The following is a 16312-nucleotide window of genomic DNA, read 5'->3' on the forward strand; positions in this document are numbered from 1 at the left end:
TTTGCCAGGAGTGGGGCAGAGGGGTTCTGTTCACAGGGAATAAAAATCATCATCATCATCATCATGGAGGAAGTGGTGGCCTGTGAATAGAGCCTTTGTTCTTGATGTTGTTTTTGCTTTGGGGATATTGTGGTGCCATCCTGTGGCATCCTTCTTGTACTGCTCAGGATCAGCCTGGCCACGGGGCTGGATTGAGGCACGCTCCCAACCTGCTCCACTCCCAGCCACCACTGGAATTGGCTGAGGCTGCTCAGATGGAGGCCTTGTGTATATTTTAGTCAAATATCGAACTTCAAACTACTCGGCATAAGCAGTTCTCCATAAATGATTGTTTTGTTGGGTTTTCATGTGGTGAAAGTCTTGTTTAGACATTGCTGCTTCTCACCTTTAGTGTGGCCAGTCCAAGCCCCTCCCGATCTGCAGCGTAAGCACTTGGCCTCAAACCAGCTGCTGGGGTTTCGTGAGGAGATTTTTATTTCAGATTAAGATGAAATTCCTTTCACTGTCTGCTTTCCACTCAGTGTAATGAAACTTTCACGATAACGAAGCATAATTCTGTTTGTGCTCTGTGCAGGACACTGGTATTTATGGGTGCTCAGTGGGCCCTGTATGTTGTTAGGGGAATATGGCAGGACGTGTTCTTCGGTTCCCGTGATCAAATATACTTCAAAATGTGATTTTTAGTCACTTTTATGCCACTACAAACTTACAGGAAGGAGGGAAGTGTGTATGTGACATAGTTCAATCAAAACTCGGATTTCTGACAGTTCTTTCTGGATTAAACTCAACCTGGCTCTTTTCTCCTTTCAGGCAGAAAAGCCCTGTTGGTTAGTTCAACACCGAGGTAATAAAATCCTGGTTTCTTACTCTTACAGCTTGGCAAAATGCGCCTCACCATCCCCTGCAGGGCCCTGACTTGTTCCCACCTGCAGTGTTTTGATGCCACTCTCTACATCCAAATGAATGAGAAGAAGCCAACCTGGGTTTGCCCCGTGTGTGACAAGAAGGCTCCCTACGAACATCTCATTATTGATGGGTGAGTAAAGCTGAGATCAAAATCCAGCGTGTTCCTCCTGTCTGAAATCAAGGTGATCTTCCTCCTTTTTTAACTCCCCATATTTAACTTCCCTGCTGCTGGTCAAGAAGTCCTGACCAGCTCCCTCTCATTCAAGAATTGTGCTCCTCTGACTGTTCAAGTTGATAACAATGAAATCTATTCCTTCCAATCCTCAGTAAATTCCTGAGCTATCCTGCTGAAAATGCTTTTTTCCCCCCACCATGTTCCATAGTGCTGAATTCCTAGGTGAAAACAGCACATGTTGTATTTTCTTTTAATGGAGCAACTGTACCAATCTGGCAGAGTTGATAAGAGACAGCCACGTTAGAGCAAATAAATCCTGCCACCCCTCCGAGTGCCTGTACAATTCCGTGTACAATTTCACACTTGGGGAGTTGCTATCTATAGAAAGTGACACAGAGATTGATTCCCTGGTACTGCCTACTTGCAAAACACTAAAAAAAAAAATAAATCTCTTGTTGTGCCAAGTGTGTATTTCTGGGTTTGCATTTTAATTTCTTAAGAGAGGAATCTTGTTTTTTTAAAGGGTGATAAAGAGAGAGAACAAGTAGAGGCCTCTGAGGATACTCTCAATATTTTAAAAAAACCCCAAAACTGATGAAACTAACAAATAAAAACCCCAAAAGCAAAGCTGAAAACCCTGAAAAAACCCCAGAGTTTTAGAAAACCACCTCATCAATGATGAGTCTTTTTTAGGGAGCGTGTGCTTCATTTTGCCAGTGAAGCATGAGGTCACTCAGGGTCCCTTGAGAGCCTTGCAAAAAGCTCTTGAAGAGACACTCAGGCTGTTTTGGACTCCTGGGTGCCCAGATTTATGGGTCCTCCACCTCAGATCAAAGAGCTGGGGGGCTCCTTGTCGAGGTTTCTGCCTAAAATAGTGAAGACAGAAAGTGGGAATAATGCAAACACCACGTTTTCCTTATTTCTCCTCGTGTTGCCAGGTGCAGATGTTGGAGATGAGCTGATCTAATTAGAGCATCCCAAAGAGAAGGTTATTTCTGGAAAATGCTCCAATCTGGGAAAGAGGGAACTGTCTCTAATTAAAGCCAAGCTCTTTCCTGCAGAACCACATGAATGGCCCTGGTCAGAAGCTGGAATTCCCACTGGGAGTGATGTGGTGCCAGGATCCCAAAGTTTTAGGAGGTGCCTGTGGGAGAAGAGGCTGCAAGTTGAGATTCCCATGCTCAGCATTTGTTAGGAAGTGTCAGGAAATACAAGTCCTTAAACCCTCAGCTGCAGGGACCCCTTTAAGAGAGGTTTCCTCAGGAAAATTTTGTCAGAGGGGGTGAGGAGGAGATTTTTTTTTAAACTCTCGTTCACATAATTCCTTTGTTTTGGGACATGGAGAGTTCTGTGTCACGAGCTCTGCAGGATTCCACTCCAAGGGGTTTTAAATAAATGTGCAGATTTTTATTTGGGGTAACACTGGAATTTTTTCAGTGATTCCTTTTTCTCAAGGAAGCAGCTGAGAGAAGAGCAGAACAATGAAAGCTTTTGGTTTCACACCAATTCAGACTTACACTGACTAATAAAAGCTCTTCTTTAGGTCTGATATTTAATATTTTTGATGGACAGGTTGTTCATGGAAATCCTGAAGTTTTGTACAGATTGTGATGAAATCCAGTTTAAGGAGGATGGATCCTGGGCTCCCATGAGATCGAAGAAGGAAGTGCAGGAGGTGACTGCATCTTACAACGGAGTTGATGGTGAGCCATGGTTGGGGGGTGTGAAGGACACTGGGATCCCCTAAGGATTGATGTTCCTTTAACCTCTGAAAATGCTCATTTTTAAAGGTATATTTACAGCTTTGCTCATTTATGAGATCAGCTAATTGAGTAACACCTGTTTGGGGCTGATGGTAAAGTTTGAAGCTACCACCATTGTGTAGTTTATTTATCTTTATGACTTAGAGCTTTTTAATGAGCTGTGATCTGCTAATTGTAGCTTCTCGTGTTGGCTTTGTGCAGGATGCATCAGCTCTTCCTTGGAACACCAGGTGTCCTCTCACCAACAGTCCAATAAAAACAAGAAAGTGGAAGTGATTGACTTGACCATTGACAGCTCGTCAGATGAGGAGGAGGAGGAGCCCTCTGCCAAGAGGAGCTGTCCCTCCATATCTCCAGCATCACCAATAAATAACAAGGGGTGAGAACAAAACAAACAATGCAGAGAGAAGTCAGAAATTTCAAAATAAATCGTCTCTAGAAAGTTCTGTGCTTGGGTTATATCCTCATTCGGTAGCTCGTGGATTTGCTCTCGGGTCACAAGGCCTAAGGTTGGAATCACAGCTTTGAGTTAAGTGTGGAACACAATAAAATATTTTAGTTGTGTTTGTGGGATGGTGCAAAGGGTTCTGGCTAAAAGTGTGGGTTCTGCAAATCTGGGGATGTTCTTCTTGCACACGAAGCAGCACACGGGGAGAGAGCAGGGAGGAGCAGGGGTGGGGGGTGGGGTTTGGAGCAGCACAGGAATGGGGAATGCCAGGAGGACCTGGGCACCTTTACCTGAGCAGCCAGGCTGGAAACAGCTCCTTGTGTGTATAAACATCCAGGGATCCATGGTGAAGTGGTTCCTGCTCCATCACGGGAATGACTCGGTGGTCACTGAAACCCCTCACGGCCTTTTCTCCCGTTGGAATTACCTTGTAGGGTATCGGTGCTGTGGGGTCACACAGATTCCTGTGGCAGTGGGGGTTCAGTATTCCTTCAGGATTGTCTTGTCCTGCCTTGGGAATATCTGTAACGTCTTTATAGAGATCCCAGCACCATTTACACTTTCAGCTGGTTGAGACTGAACTTCCCTTTCCTAAATTCCAGCTGCCTTGGACTGAACTAATTTTCCTGGTAAGATATTGTGAGGAGATGAAAGCTTGGGGGATGTGTGATGCTCATGTGAAGCTTTGAAATTGCTGCACATCTTTCAAGAAGCTCAGAATGCCTTTTGAATTGAAGTTCAATGTGAAAATAAGCCAATAAGCATCCCTTGATGGGACAGCAATAAACCAGGAGTGTATTTTATGCTTCTAAAAACCCTTTTTTTCCTTCCAGCATTTTAAATTTACCCCACCAAGCTTCTCCTGTGTCAAGAACCCCAAGCCTTCCTGCTGTGGACACCAGCTACATCAACACATCACTTATCCAAGACTACAGGCATCCATTCCATATGACACCCATGCCTTATGACTTGCAAGGTGAGTTCTGTCTGGACCTGTACAGCTCTCCAAGCACTAATATTAATTCTAAAACTTCTAAAAAATTAGTTTAGTATCTCTGTTAGTGAAGAGAACCTGAAGTTTTATCAGTGTTGGGCTGGTTTTATTTCAAAATGAATGGTGAAAAAATGGAGAGGTGCTTTTTTGTTGTTGTTTTGAGAAGCTTAATTGTTTTTTTGTCTCTTCACAGGTTTAGATTTCTTCCCTTTCCTGTCAGGAGACAATCAGGTAAGTCAGGGAGAACCGAGTCCTGTGGCAAACACTCTTCCAGGCAGGATGTGCTGTGTGGGAAGCAGCAGCTGTGGGGTGGAGGTGTGAGAACAGCGAGGCTGCAGCTTTGTTTTGTACACACAGAAGCAAACAGGAGCATTGTCTGAGCACAGGGGTGGCATGAGGCATTTTGGGAGCCAGGGGCTGGCAGGGATCCTCAGCCGTGGCTGAACGTGCAGCTTGATCCCTTTCCCTCCAAAAAAAAGAGCGCTGGGATGTCTCACCTGCCCTTTCTGCACTCCCAAGTGGGAAAATTGCATTAAAAGTTGAGGGCTACTTTCAGATCCTAATGAAGAGCAGAGCCTGCTGTGGAATTTGGATTCAGGAAACCTGGCTTGGTGTTCAAGATCCTGAGAATTACTGTGATCCAAGGAGTGCTGCTGTGGTTCTGCCAGTGGAGAGATACTAGGGAACAAGGCTGGGCAGCCTGGGTGTTCCATCATAATGGCATGGAGCATGGAGAGCAAAGTTCCCCCCGCAGGGAGGTTGGTTTAAATGGGATTTTTGACAGCTCAAGCTCCTGCCCTTCAGGGGTGCAGCAGAGAGGATAACGTGGGACATCCCTTGCTCCATCCCGTGGGACCAAGCTGTCCCTACATGCGTTTTCCCAGGATTCTGCCCTGCTCCCAGCAGGGATCAGCAACAGCTGTGGCTGACCCTGACTTTTGGGGGCTGGCAAAATGAACTTGGGGGAATTTTGCCCCCAAGGAATTTTTTGAAGAGCTAAAAAAAAGAAAACAAACCCCAGAAGTGCTGCTGCTTGTCCTTTTTTCTGGTTTGGGTTCTCTGGTCCCATTCCCTCCCTGCCGTTTGCTGTCACTCAACCCCAGCATTCCCAGTTCCTTTCGGCTTCAGGAATGCGGGGCCGCAGAGCTAAAAATTCATTACATCCTTGCACTGGCTGAGCTGCTGCGAAACCCAGGAGCTGCCAGAACCTCAGCTTGACCAAAATCCCTTCTTTCTGTGCTGCTCTGAATGCCAAGTCTGCTGCAATATCTGAAATCTAACTGTTGTTTCTCCCCCCAGCATTACAACACCTCCCTCCTCGCCGCCGCAGCCGCGGCCGTTTCCGCGTCCGATGATCAGGAACTTTTACACTCCCGTTTTTTTCCCTACACTTCATCCCAGATGTTTCTGGATCAGCTCAATGCAGGAGGAAGCAGCTCCCTGCCAGCCACGAATGGTAGCAACAGTGGCAGTAACAGCAGTCTTGTTTCCTCCAACAGCCTGCGGGAGAATCACGGGCACCCCGTCGCGAGTAGGAGCAGCACGGACACGGCCTCAATCTTTGGTATCATACCAGACATTATCTCATTGGACTGATTTTTTTTTTTTTTTCTGGGGGTGGGCAATGGGGGACAGAGGAAATCTTTGTGCTTGGTTTTCCTTTCTGTTCAAAAAAAAAAAAAAACATTAAGACAAGGTGGTTTTTTTTTCCTTTTTTAAAAAGGGGGAAAAAAAAAATTTACGTGTACAGAGAACAAAAAAAAAGTCTATTTTCAGTTTTACTTTTGTATATAAACCTAAGATGGCCTCACTGGTAAAAATAAGAAAAAAAAAAAGACAAAAGAGAAAAAAAAAATTTAACAAAAACAAGGAGCTTCAGTTCATTTTTCTGGATGCTGAAGATTTTACACCTGTGCATTTGTCATGTGAGTTTCTTTTCCTTTTTTTTTTTTTTTTTTTTCCCTATAGTTTGGACACAAATGGCATTATTTTCTTCACAGTTACAGAAACAGGAAAGGAGCTGAACTTCTAAAGTTCAAGCTTGGGAGAGGGTTTTTTTCCCTTTGCTGGTGGAATCTAATTCCCCGTCCCATACTGCGTGCAGATTTTCTTACGCCGAAAGCAGAGCAGACCCTGCTCTGTTTGCAGGCCAGAGCCTTTCAGGAGTGGGTTTGGTTTTTTGGGATTTTTTGTCATTTCTGGTTCCATGTGCCCCTCTATCCAGGCAAATTCTCCTTTTTAATTCCGTGCTTTAGTCAGGAATGTTGCAAACTCACCCGTGACAGGGCTCCAGGGAGTGACACGAAGCTGAGCGGGAGGTTCAGGTTGGACATCAGGGCAAGTTCTTCCCCCAGAGGGTGCTGGGGCGCTCACCAGGCTCCCCAGGGAATGCTGACGTTCCCAAGGCTGCCAGAGCTCCAGGAATGTTTGGACAACACTCCCAGGCACAGGGTGGGATTTTGGGGTGCCCTGTGCAAGGACTTAGATCCTCGTGAGTCCCTCCCAACTCAGAATATTCCACAGCTCCATGTTCAGTTACTCCCGAGGGCCTGACTCCATCTAATCCCAGGCTGAGGAATGACCTGTGGGACGAGATGGAGCATTTTTGTGCAGTGGAGCCCCACATCAAAGCATCACTTGGGCTGGAGGGGTTTTGTTTCTAAGAACTTCAATCCTGTTCAGATAACCTCAAATCTTATCAGCAAGATCCTGAGCATGTGTCAGTGTTACCTCGTGGAGCTGCTTCTGCTTTGGCTTAGCCGTGCCTAGAAACGGCCTTGGCAGCCCAGGCCTGGCTTGTCTGGCTGGAAAATCCTCATTTTAGTGCAGTAGATCCAATGGCTGCTTCCAGGTGAACTTGTCACCAGCCTGCAAGAAGCAAATAGAAACTCCAGCACACCCTTGCATGGTCTGTGCAGCCGGTGATGCTCGTGGTGCCCTGTGCTGAGTTCAGTCGCCCCATGAATATTCCGTGTTCAGTGTGAGTCTGAACCCCAAACCCACCACTAAAACCCCCACATCCCAGAGTGTTGCTCCCTTTCCAGCTCTCTTAGGGGTAGTGGCTTTCAAAATTCACTTTCCTTGGAATTCTTTGGATTTCCCGGATTTTTTCAGTCTGTTGGAGCCGTATTTACTTCCTGGTTTCTTTCCTCATTTTTTTTTCTTTAAGTTGTGCATGACATAGGAAATTTTTTTTTTTTTTTGAGTCATTTGGGCTGATCCGTTCTTCTTAAGGAGTGGAATGTGTAAATAGCTGGAATGCAGTTTTTTTTCAGGAGATTCTTTAAAGTCAGAGAAAGGGGGAGGGAAGGAAGTGATTCTTGTGTCCCAAAGTCCATGTCAGAGAGAGTAAATATTTCCTCTGGTGTGAAAAATATTTTTATAACTGGTTGAAAGTGCAGGTAACGAGTTTATCAGGAAAGAGAGTTAAGGAATACTAAAATTAGCAGATTCTTGTCTGAATTTTTTCATGTCCAAAAAAACTGTTGATTGCAAATAGTCGCTTCGAGCATTGACAAGGGCCACCTTTTGCCTATGAAGTCGTCTCAAAACAAAAAACTAAATCTTGCATTGATTAAAAAAAAAAAAAGGAAAAAAAAACAGGAAAAAATGATAAAAAAACAGGAAAAAAAAGCAAAAAAAAAGAAAACCTTTAATCCAAGTAGCATTAGGTATTGCTGTCTGATCAGTCGTATGGTTATTTGAAAGGTTCACATTATGTGGCATCAAAATTGTTTTTAGTGTTTTTACAGCATCCCTCTGCCACTAAATAGTTGACTTGAATTTTGGAAAACGGAACTGTTTGTGTTTATATGTATATGTGTGTGTATATATGTATTTATAGATCCGTGTGTGTGAGTTCCAGGTGAGTTAAATAGTTTTTCCCATGCATGTGTATTTCATACATATCTGGCTGATATATATATTTCACCATACACCGATTTTATAATTTATTAAATGTCAGTTAAAAAAGAAATAAAAGGATAGAAAATGGGAAAGACTTATTTTTGAAACAGTCTGATTTTGGAGTGATTAAACCTCCGCTAGGAGAAGCTCTCGTCCAGTTAATCACGGATAACCTGGAGCGTTTTTAGTGGGAGTGCCCTGGATTTCCGGGAGCTCCTGGAACACCTGGCAGGGATTTGGGATTGCTCATGGCTGCTTTTCCCACCTTCCCATGGCCTTGACCCCAAGAACAGCTTGTGCCGCTTCTGGCAGCGGGATCGGAACCGTGTTAGTCCCATGGAAAGCGGAATGTGGCGCTGTTGGTATCCCAGGATTTGGCACTTTGGGAATGGGAGCTCGGCTTGGCGTTCCTCATTCCCTGTGATCCCGGTGGGAGGAAGGCTCCAGGGTCACTGCCGGCCTGCGTGACCTCAGTGCTCTGCTCAGGAGGGACAGCGAGGGCTGTGTGAGAATTCCTGCTCCACGCTCCGGCATTCCCGCAGCTGGAATTCCTCTGCGCCTCTGACCACAGCGAGCGGTGCCTGCCAGAAGTCTCAGTCTGGTCTCCCCAAACCCCGGCTCTTTGCGTCCCCAGCTCTCCTCTGGGTGGCCTGGGCTGTGCTCCTGCTCCGGATCCTTGGAATTGCGGGTTCTTGTCCTCGGGCTGTGCCACGGCAGGAGCGGGGTGTGCACGGACATGTGGGGTGTGCACAGACAGACATTGGCTGCGGGGTGTGCACACACGTGTGGGGTGTGCAGCGTGTCTGGAATGTGCACATCTCTCTGGGATGCACAGACGTGTGGGATGTTCACAGACGTGTGGGATGTTCACAGACGTGTCTGTGGAACGCTCACACGTGTCTGGGACACGCACACGTGTGGGATGTGCAGACACGTCTGGGATGTGCACATCTGTCTGTGGGATGCACAGGGACACGGACACTGCTCTGTGGGACGTGTGTGTGTGGGGGGGACATTCACACACGTGTCTGGGAGATCCACACGTGTTTGGGGTGTGCACACACCTGTCTGGGATGTGCACACGGGTGTTTGTGGGACATTCTCTCCCATTTGGGATGTGCACACCGGTCAGGACAGCTCCGTGTGTCCGTGCAGCAGGAGCAGGGTGCAGGTGCCTTTGAGCGCCCCTCCCATCCTTCAGAAGCTGGAAAATGCCCCTAAACCACCCCATAACCCTTCCTGCCACTCCCACGGTGATCCAACAGCAGCTCCAGGCTTGCCTTCCTCTCCCTAGGTTCTGCAGGTGGGATGGTCCAAGGTTTCCTTGGGCTCTCGAGGACCTGCAGGGCCCAGGAGTGTGAGGAGAACGTGGTGAAAACTCATTCTTTGTTGCAACCGACCGTGTCAGGGTTTGAAGCACGTTTTAAACAGAAGCGGATTTGCTTTTTCCGTGTTGTTCAATCACTCTTTTTTAACAGAACGTAGGTGTCTGACGAGGGCAGGCTGCTGGTGGGCCCCGAAAGCGCCGCTGCTCCCGGGTTAACAAAGGGGGAGATGTAAACAAGCGGCATGTGAGAAGTGGCCGTGAATTCCGTGAGTCGAGAGCTGCCATCCCTTGCCTTAAACCCCTTCTCCTGGCTTTCCATAGGGCATTCCAACCCCGCCCCTGGCTTTTACGGGTGTACACCAGTGTCAGTTTGTGTGGAAGTACCGAGTGAAAATATCGATTATCTGCACTGGGAAAAAGCACCGCCAAGCCCAAAGCAGCCTGGTCTGAGTGTTTCCTGTAAAGCTGTAGGTGGAATAAAAAGCGTTCGGCTGTTCTGTGTTTCCTGACGGGGTAAAGGGGAGGGAGTGGGAAGAGGGGGTTTTCCCGGGTTTTTCTGGACCCCGGAATGCTTTTTTGGGGGATGATTTGGGGCTGTGACAGCGCTGCTTTGTCCCGGCAGTGCGTGCGAAGGGCGGCTCCTCCCTGCCAGCTTTTCTTTGGGAATGTTTTCGCAGCAGGAGCCGTTCTGGAGCAATCCCAAGTGACTGGAAGTCGCTCAGTGCCCGTGCCACGCTCTGCCATCGCCTGCAGCCGCCAGGATTTGGGAGTCAAATCCCGGGAATGGGGAGGGATGGGGCTGAGGATGGATGGGATCCGTTGGAATCTGGGAACAAACGCTCTCCGTGAATTCCTTGTTCCGTCAGCTCCACAAACCAGGCCTTTCCTGGTGAATCCAGGGTCGGGAGAGCTCCAGAATCCAGGAGCAAACCCCCAGCGTGAGCAGAGCTGCATTCCCAGCTTTATCTAAACCCTGGGATTAATTGAGGGTGGCAGCAGAGCGCGCAGGGAAATCCCACCTTCGGCTCTGGGTTCCGCCTGCTCCTGGTTTTCCCAGGGGATCCCGCCTCTGATCCGGGTGTGCCGCTTTCCTGGAGCGGTGTCCGAGTGCTGAGCTGTTTGTAACTGCGATTTTCCGCTTTCTGGAATGTTTCCTATCTCTGGAGCAGGAAGAGCCGATTAAGAGCTGAGGGCTGTGGCAGGTGTCAGTATTCCATGGGGCAAAGTTCCTTTTCCCTGGAAGGAAGCTGTTCAGAGAGCCAGGAATGTGGGGATGGATCCCAGTCTGAGCTCCCTGGGTTTGGGACCGTTGGGAGAACTGCAGGGATCAGGGCTTGGATCAGGAGCTCGGGCAGAACCTGGCGTTTTCCTTAACTGCAGGGCTCAAATTCGTGGATCTGCTTCCATGGCTCGGGTGGAATTCAGCAATGTCATTTAATCTTCCCTACCTTTCTCCCCTCCGTGTGATATTCCATGAGCATAATCCCTGTTTTCCCCTCACAGGGACCCTGTTATGGATTTGGAAGGTTGGGATTTGCTGACATTTTGGGGTTTTTTCAATTTCTTCCCAGCTTTGTGTGACATTCCTGGGGGGTGGCAGCCTTGGAGTGTTCCAGCTGCTCCGCAGGGATGGATGAATCTCGGAATCGTGGGATAATTTGGGTTGGAAGGACCTTAGATCCCATCTCATTCCATGGGCAGGGACACCTTCCCCTATCCCACTATTCCACTGTGGGGCTGCTCCAAGCCCCGTCCAACCTGGCCTTGGACATTCCAGGGATCCAGGGGCAGCCACAAATTCTCTGGGAGTTCCAGCCCAGCCCCTCCGCACCCTCCCATGGAAGAATTCCTTCCCAATCCCTTGGATCTGCTGTGGCTGCCAGGATTTAATTCCTGATTATTTCACTGATGGGGCAAAGAGGAGATTCAGGATTAAGAAAGGGCTGGAGGGAGAGGAAGAGGCTCCTGGAGCAGAAGCCAGAGCAGATTTCTGGGAACATGGGCTCTTCCAGAGAGCTTTCCAGGTTGCTGTTGGTGCCATGATCGCTGTGAAATTTCCCAGCTGAATCCAGGGAGAACCTGCTCGGAATTCCAGACACCCCTTTGTGGACTTGCTCTGAGACACAGGTGGGATAACAGTAAGGATCCAGAGGAGTTTTAATCGGTCTGGAGCTGGGGAGCTTTTTCCTGGTGTGGAGAAAGGGAATTTCCCTGGCCCTGTTTGTCCCTGGCACCCAGCCCGGAGTGTGGGGACACCAAACACCCGCTGGGTCGTGCTGACTTCTTGGAGAACCAGGAGACCCCGACCACGAGTTCCTTCTCCCACAAGCCCAAGATTTAAATGCTTTTTAAAATAACTTTTTCCAGCTTGACAGGTGTTGTTCTATTCCATTTATTCCAGTAACAGCTCACATCTTGTTTTTCCAGGAATGAGGGAGAAGTGGAAGTGGCAGAGCCTATGGAAGTGGCTGCACTAAATGAAGGCAAAATCAGGTTTCAAAAGGCAAATGTTGGTTCCTGAGTCCATCTGAAAACTGGGAAAAATAGGAGTAAAACCCTTTGGGGTCCTGCTCGTAGCCGATCTCACTCTGGGTTTCAGTAGTCGGCCAAAGGGAGGCAAATGAGGCGCACAAATTCTTCGTATCGGATGGTTCCGTTTGGCCCAACTTTGGCCTCTTTCAGCAGGTCATCGACTGAAAGCAGGAAAATACCGTCAGCATGGAAAATCCAGGATTTGGGGTCTGGGGTGTTTTTGTTGGAAATCACCTCTGGGGTCAAGAGGAGGTGGCAGCCAGGGGAGTTTCAAACCGGCTCAATTAACACTCGGATTTTAATTCCATGTAAAATTCTCTGGAGCAGAGATACCCATCTTTTTGAGCTCCTCAGGGGAAAGAGTCACAAATGAATCCAGATGGGTTTGGGGGTTTATTGTGCCCCTTGGAGCCAAATCTCTGACAAACTGGATGGGTTTGGGAGAGAAGGGAAGGGAAGGGAAGGGAAGGGAAGGGAAGGGAAGATGGATTTGATCCCTGTGGGAATTGCAGGATACCTTCTTCCTCGGAAAGCTTCTCACCCAGCCGGGTGAGCTTGGCCCGGAGCTCGGGCACGGTGATGACCCCTCTCTTCTGCCGGTCGATCATGGCCAGGGCCGTCAGGATCTCCTTCTCGGGCTCCTCCTGCTTCATCTGCCTGTACATGATGTTCAGGAAGGTGGAGAAGTCCAGCTCTGCGTTCCTGTCTGGAAAAGGAAGGGCAGATCCTTTGGGAATGGCTCCATTTGGGGCCGGATCCAGGATTAAGCATCCCCCTCCTCTTCCCCCCAGTTCCCTTTCCTGGGATTTCTTCTCCCTGACCTTGAGGTTTCCTTTCCCCGCGCCTGGTCTGGCTCAGGGCACACCACAATTGGGGTTTTTTCTCCTCAAATCCCATTTATAACTTCATTCAGTTTGTGCTCTGAACTTGGATCCTGAATTTTTAATTCCCCCCGCATCCGATCTCACAATTCCTTGGACTTTGTGCTTTGAGTTTTTCCGACAGGCCTGCAGCTGAGCATCCTTCTGTGCTCTCCCCCCTCTGCTGCCTGGCCCGGACAGTTTCCCAACCTCAAAATCCATATTAATATGTTTGTCTCCCACATTTTTGGGGATTTTAATGGCACTGTTTTAACCCGTGGGCTGGATTTAGCACATCCCAACTGCTCTGGGTAGATGTTCCCTCCTGGCTGTGCCTGGAGCATCCTGACTCCAGAAAAAACCGTGTTTTCCCACCCTTAATCCATGTTTTTGGTGGCTGTGCCCGTGGCTCACCGATCCTGTGCAGGTGCAGGTGTCTCTGCACCTCCCCTGGCGTGGGGCTGGCTCCCAGGCACCTCATCACGGCCAGCAGCTCCGAGGCTTTGATCTTGCCTTTCTGCTTCTTGTCGTACAGGGAAAAACATTCCTTGAACTCTAATTAAAAACCGAAACTCGGTTACGCCATGTGAGATCCCATTGAGCCCCGCTCCCGCGGCCCGGCGGCCTTGGCAGGATTCCAGCCGGGATCTGGTGTCGGCTTCGGGGGTGGCTCCTTTCCAGGAGGGTGATGGGCACGGCGGGAGGACCCCGCCAAGTGCCAGGGGCAATTAAAGCCGAGCCTTGGGAATTGCGGCGCTAATTGGGGCCCTCCAGCCTTGGGAAGCAGGGCTGGGAGGGGAACCGGGAAACGGGAGGATGTTGGTGAAAAGTGATTTTCCTGCCTTCAGGGGGTAGGAGAGGGCGCTGAGGGAAAGCCTCGAGGACTGAGGGGGAGGATGCAGGAGGGGGAGGATGCTGGAGGGGGAGGATGTAGGAGCTGGAGGACGCCGAGCTCTCCCGCATCTCCCCCTCTCATCCCGCTCGCCCACGGCCTTCCCACTTTTCCAGCAGCAAAGCCCGGCTTGCAGCTGACCTAGATACGGCCGGGAGCTCTCACGCCCCTTCCGACCCCGCTCCCAGCGCTCCCGGCTCCCTCCTGGTCCCGCTGGGCGCTGCCGGACGAGTTGTGCTGAGCGGGGAAAATCAGCCTGGTTCTGTGCCATCCCCCCGTCCTTGTCCCCGCTGCCCCCCGCCCTCGCTGCTGTTGGGGTGCCGGGGGCCGGGGGTGCCCCGGGGATGCTCCGGGGGTGCCCCGGGGGTGCCCGCGGGGTCCGTGGCCTCTCCTGCCCCGGCCGCCTCCTCCTCCCCTCGCCAATCCCTGCGCGGAGCCGCAGATTATCAGATTTGCCATAATACTCTTATTTCAGCTTTCTTCGGCCATTCCCGGAGCAGTCCCAGCCCCGGCGCGGTTCCCCATTCCCAGGGTGGGTCGCGATGGGAATTTGGATCTCCTGTGCCGCCTCCTTCCTCCTCCTCCTCCTCCTCCTCCTCCGCTCCCACGGCACCAAAACTCTCCAGGACCTGGGATGGGGCACCTGGAATTTCTCCCGGTCCCTGTGGGATTGGGAGGGGCCGGTCCCTCTCCGTTGGTCCCAGTGCAATCGGTGCAACATTTTAGTGGGACTGGGGAGATTTCCCTGTTTTCCGAGCACGCAGATCCCGGGAGAACCGGGAGGAGGGGGAGTGAGGGAGAACAAGCCCAGACTGAGACATTTTTGAGGGGAAATACCATTTTTATACATTTACAATCTTAATCTTGCTAATTAACCCCCGGCCCAGGACAAACCCGCACTCACCATTAATTTGATCCTGGGACAGAAACTTTGCCTGGAGCAGGAAGGGGAGGAAAGAGGAGAGAGAAAAAAACCGAACAGCTTTAAAATCTGATTTAGGGGCGCAGAGAGAAGGGTCGGCTCCGCCCGCAGCGCGTCACTCACCATGATTTTGGGGGCGATCCGCGGGGTTTAGGGCTCCTGGCAGGAGCGGAGGCGGCTGCTGCCACTTCTGCGGTTGATTAAGGGCTAAAGTCCGGCAGCCCCGGGCGGAGGCGGCCGGGCTGTAATAAATACCCGCTGCCATGGCTACGGGGCCTGAGCCTGCTGCTCCCAGCGCAGCTCCTGCTCCTCCCGGGAAAAGGGATCTTCCCGAGCCTCGGGATGGGGCTTTGGGGTTGTTTGGGGCCGCGCTGCTTGGGCACAGCTTTGGTAATCCCAAAGAGCCACACTGAGCTTTGCTGCCGGGAGAGGAGGAAAATCCAGCCCCGCTGGAATTTTCTGGGGCCTCTGGGGAAGGGTGAGGGGGATTTATGGATCCTCAGGAGGGTTTGTAGGGGGTGGAGGTCGGGATGTGCCCCTGAAATACTCACGGACAGGTGGAGAAGGTTTAAAAGCTCTCTGAGGTTTTATTTATTAGGATTGAATACCCAGAGGGGGATGAAGCACCTGGAGCCAGGCGTGGTGGACACCCAGACCTACGGACAAAATATTTACTGGCCACACACGGACTGGACCCTTCCCGGTGACCATCCAAGATCCCTAAACCCGCTGGGATGGAGCTGCTCCCTCCAGCGCTTCCCGTGAGTCACCGAGCTTCTCCCACGTTTTTATTCCGTGTTTCCCTGGGAGCTTTCCTCCTTCCCCCGCCGGGGCTGCGTCACGCGAGCTCTGACAGGGATTGTTCCGACCTGACGGGTCCCGGGGATGCAGCGGGAGCTGCGGGAGCTCCATCCCCGCGGCTGGAGAAGGGGGAGCTGCCCAGGCATCACCCCCTCCCTGATGCTCCTTTTGGGCCGCGTTTTTGAGGAATTCTGAGGAATTCTCATGTCTGAGCGAGAGCTGGAGGTGCTGCTGCACAGACCCTTGAAATTCACCCCCTGCCTGATGGATTTTGGGGCCGTTTGTGGGGAATTGGCCCTTTTGTGAGAGCAGGAGGTGCTGCTGCACAGATCCCTGGAGTTCAGCCCTGCCTGATGGATTTTGGGTCATTTGTGGCGAATTTGTCCCTGAGCGAGAGCTGAAGGTGCTGGTGGAGAGACCCCTGGAGTTCAGCCCCTGCCTGATGGATTTTGGGGCCGTTTGTGAGGAATCCTGAGGAATTCTCATCTTTGAGCAAGAGCTGAAGGTGCTGCTGCACAGATCCCTGGATTCAGCCCCTGCCTGATGGGTTTGGGGCCGTTTCTGGGGAATTGGCGTCTCCTACCCCGTTCCTGTGCAGGGCAGCGCGGGGCCAGCCCCGCGAGGCTCCCTGGGCTGCAGGGAGCAGCTCCGAGCGCGGATCCCGGCCCGTGGCTGCTCCTCCGGGAGCAGCCTGGGAGGGGCAGCTCCGCCTCCGTGCCGGGAAACCACTCCCATTCCAGGCCGGGATGATGATGGGAATGTCGGGACTCAGCGGGAGCCAGGAGG

At 50.6% G+C, this 16312-nt stretch overlaps 2 protein-coding genes across 2 annotated transcripts in view; one reads left to right on the forward strand and one right to left on the reverse strand.

Annotated features, from left to right (window-relative positions):
• The window catches only part of PIAS1 (protein inhibitor of activated STAT 1), a gene marked incomplete at its 5' end in the record, with an annotated part of 51552 nt that extends 43253 nt beyond the window's left edge, over positions 1-8299 (forward strand). Inside the window, 6 exon segments of the mRNA XM_082290581.1 lie at positions 876-1036; positions 2654-2784; positions 3046-3223; positions 4126-4268; positions 4480-4517; positions 5586-8299. Coding sequence (XP_082146707.1) covers positions 876-1036; positions 2654-2784; positions 3046-3223; positions 4126-4268; positions 4480-4517; positions 5586-5882 — 948 coding nt within the window. The 3' untranslated portion in view covers positions 5883-8299.
• A 3762-nt stretch (positions 8300-12061) lies between these two features.
• Positions 12062-15637, reverse strand: CALML4 (calmodulin like 4; the record flags this gene model as incomplete). Its single annotated transcript, XM_082290623.1, has 6 exons — positions 12062-12212; positions 12569-12757; positions 13326-13466; positions 14708-14738; positions 15353-15381; positions 15595-15637. 6 exons carry the CDS (start codon positions 15635-15637, stop codon positions 12115-12117), a joined length of 531 nt encoding a protein of 176 aa, XP_082146749.1. The 3' UTR covers positions 12062-12114.
• Between the last annotated feature and the right edge of the window lie 675 nt (positions 15638-16312).

This window comes from Coloeus monedula (genome assembly GCF_965178545.1).
Source record: "Coloeus monedula genome assembly, chromosome: 14".
NCBI classification, from domain to species: domain Eukaryota; kingdom Metazoa; phylum Chordata; class Aves; order Passeriformes; family Corvidae; genus Coloeus; species Coloeus monedula.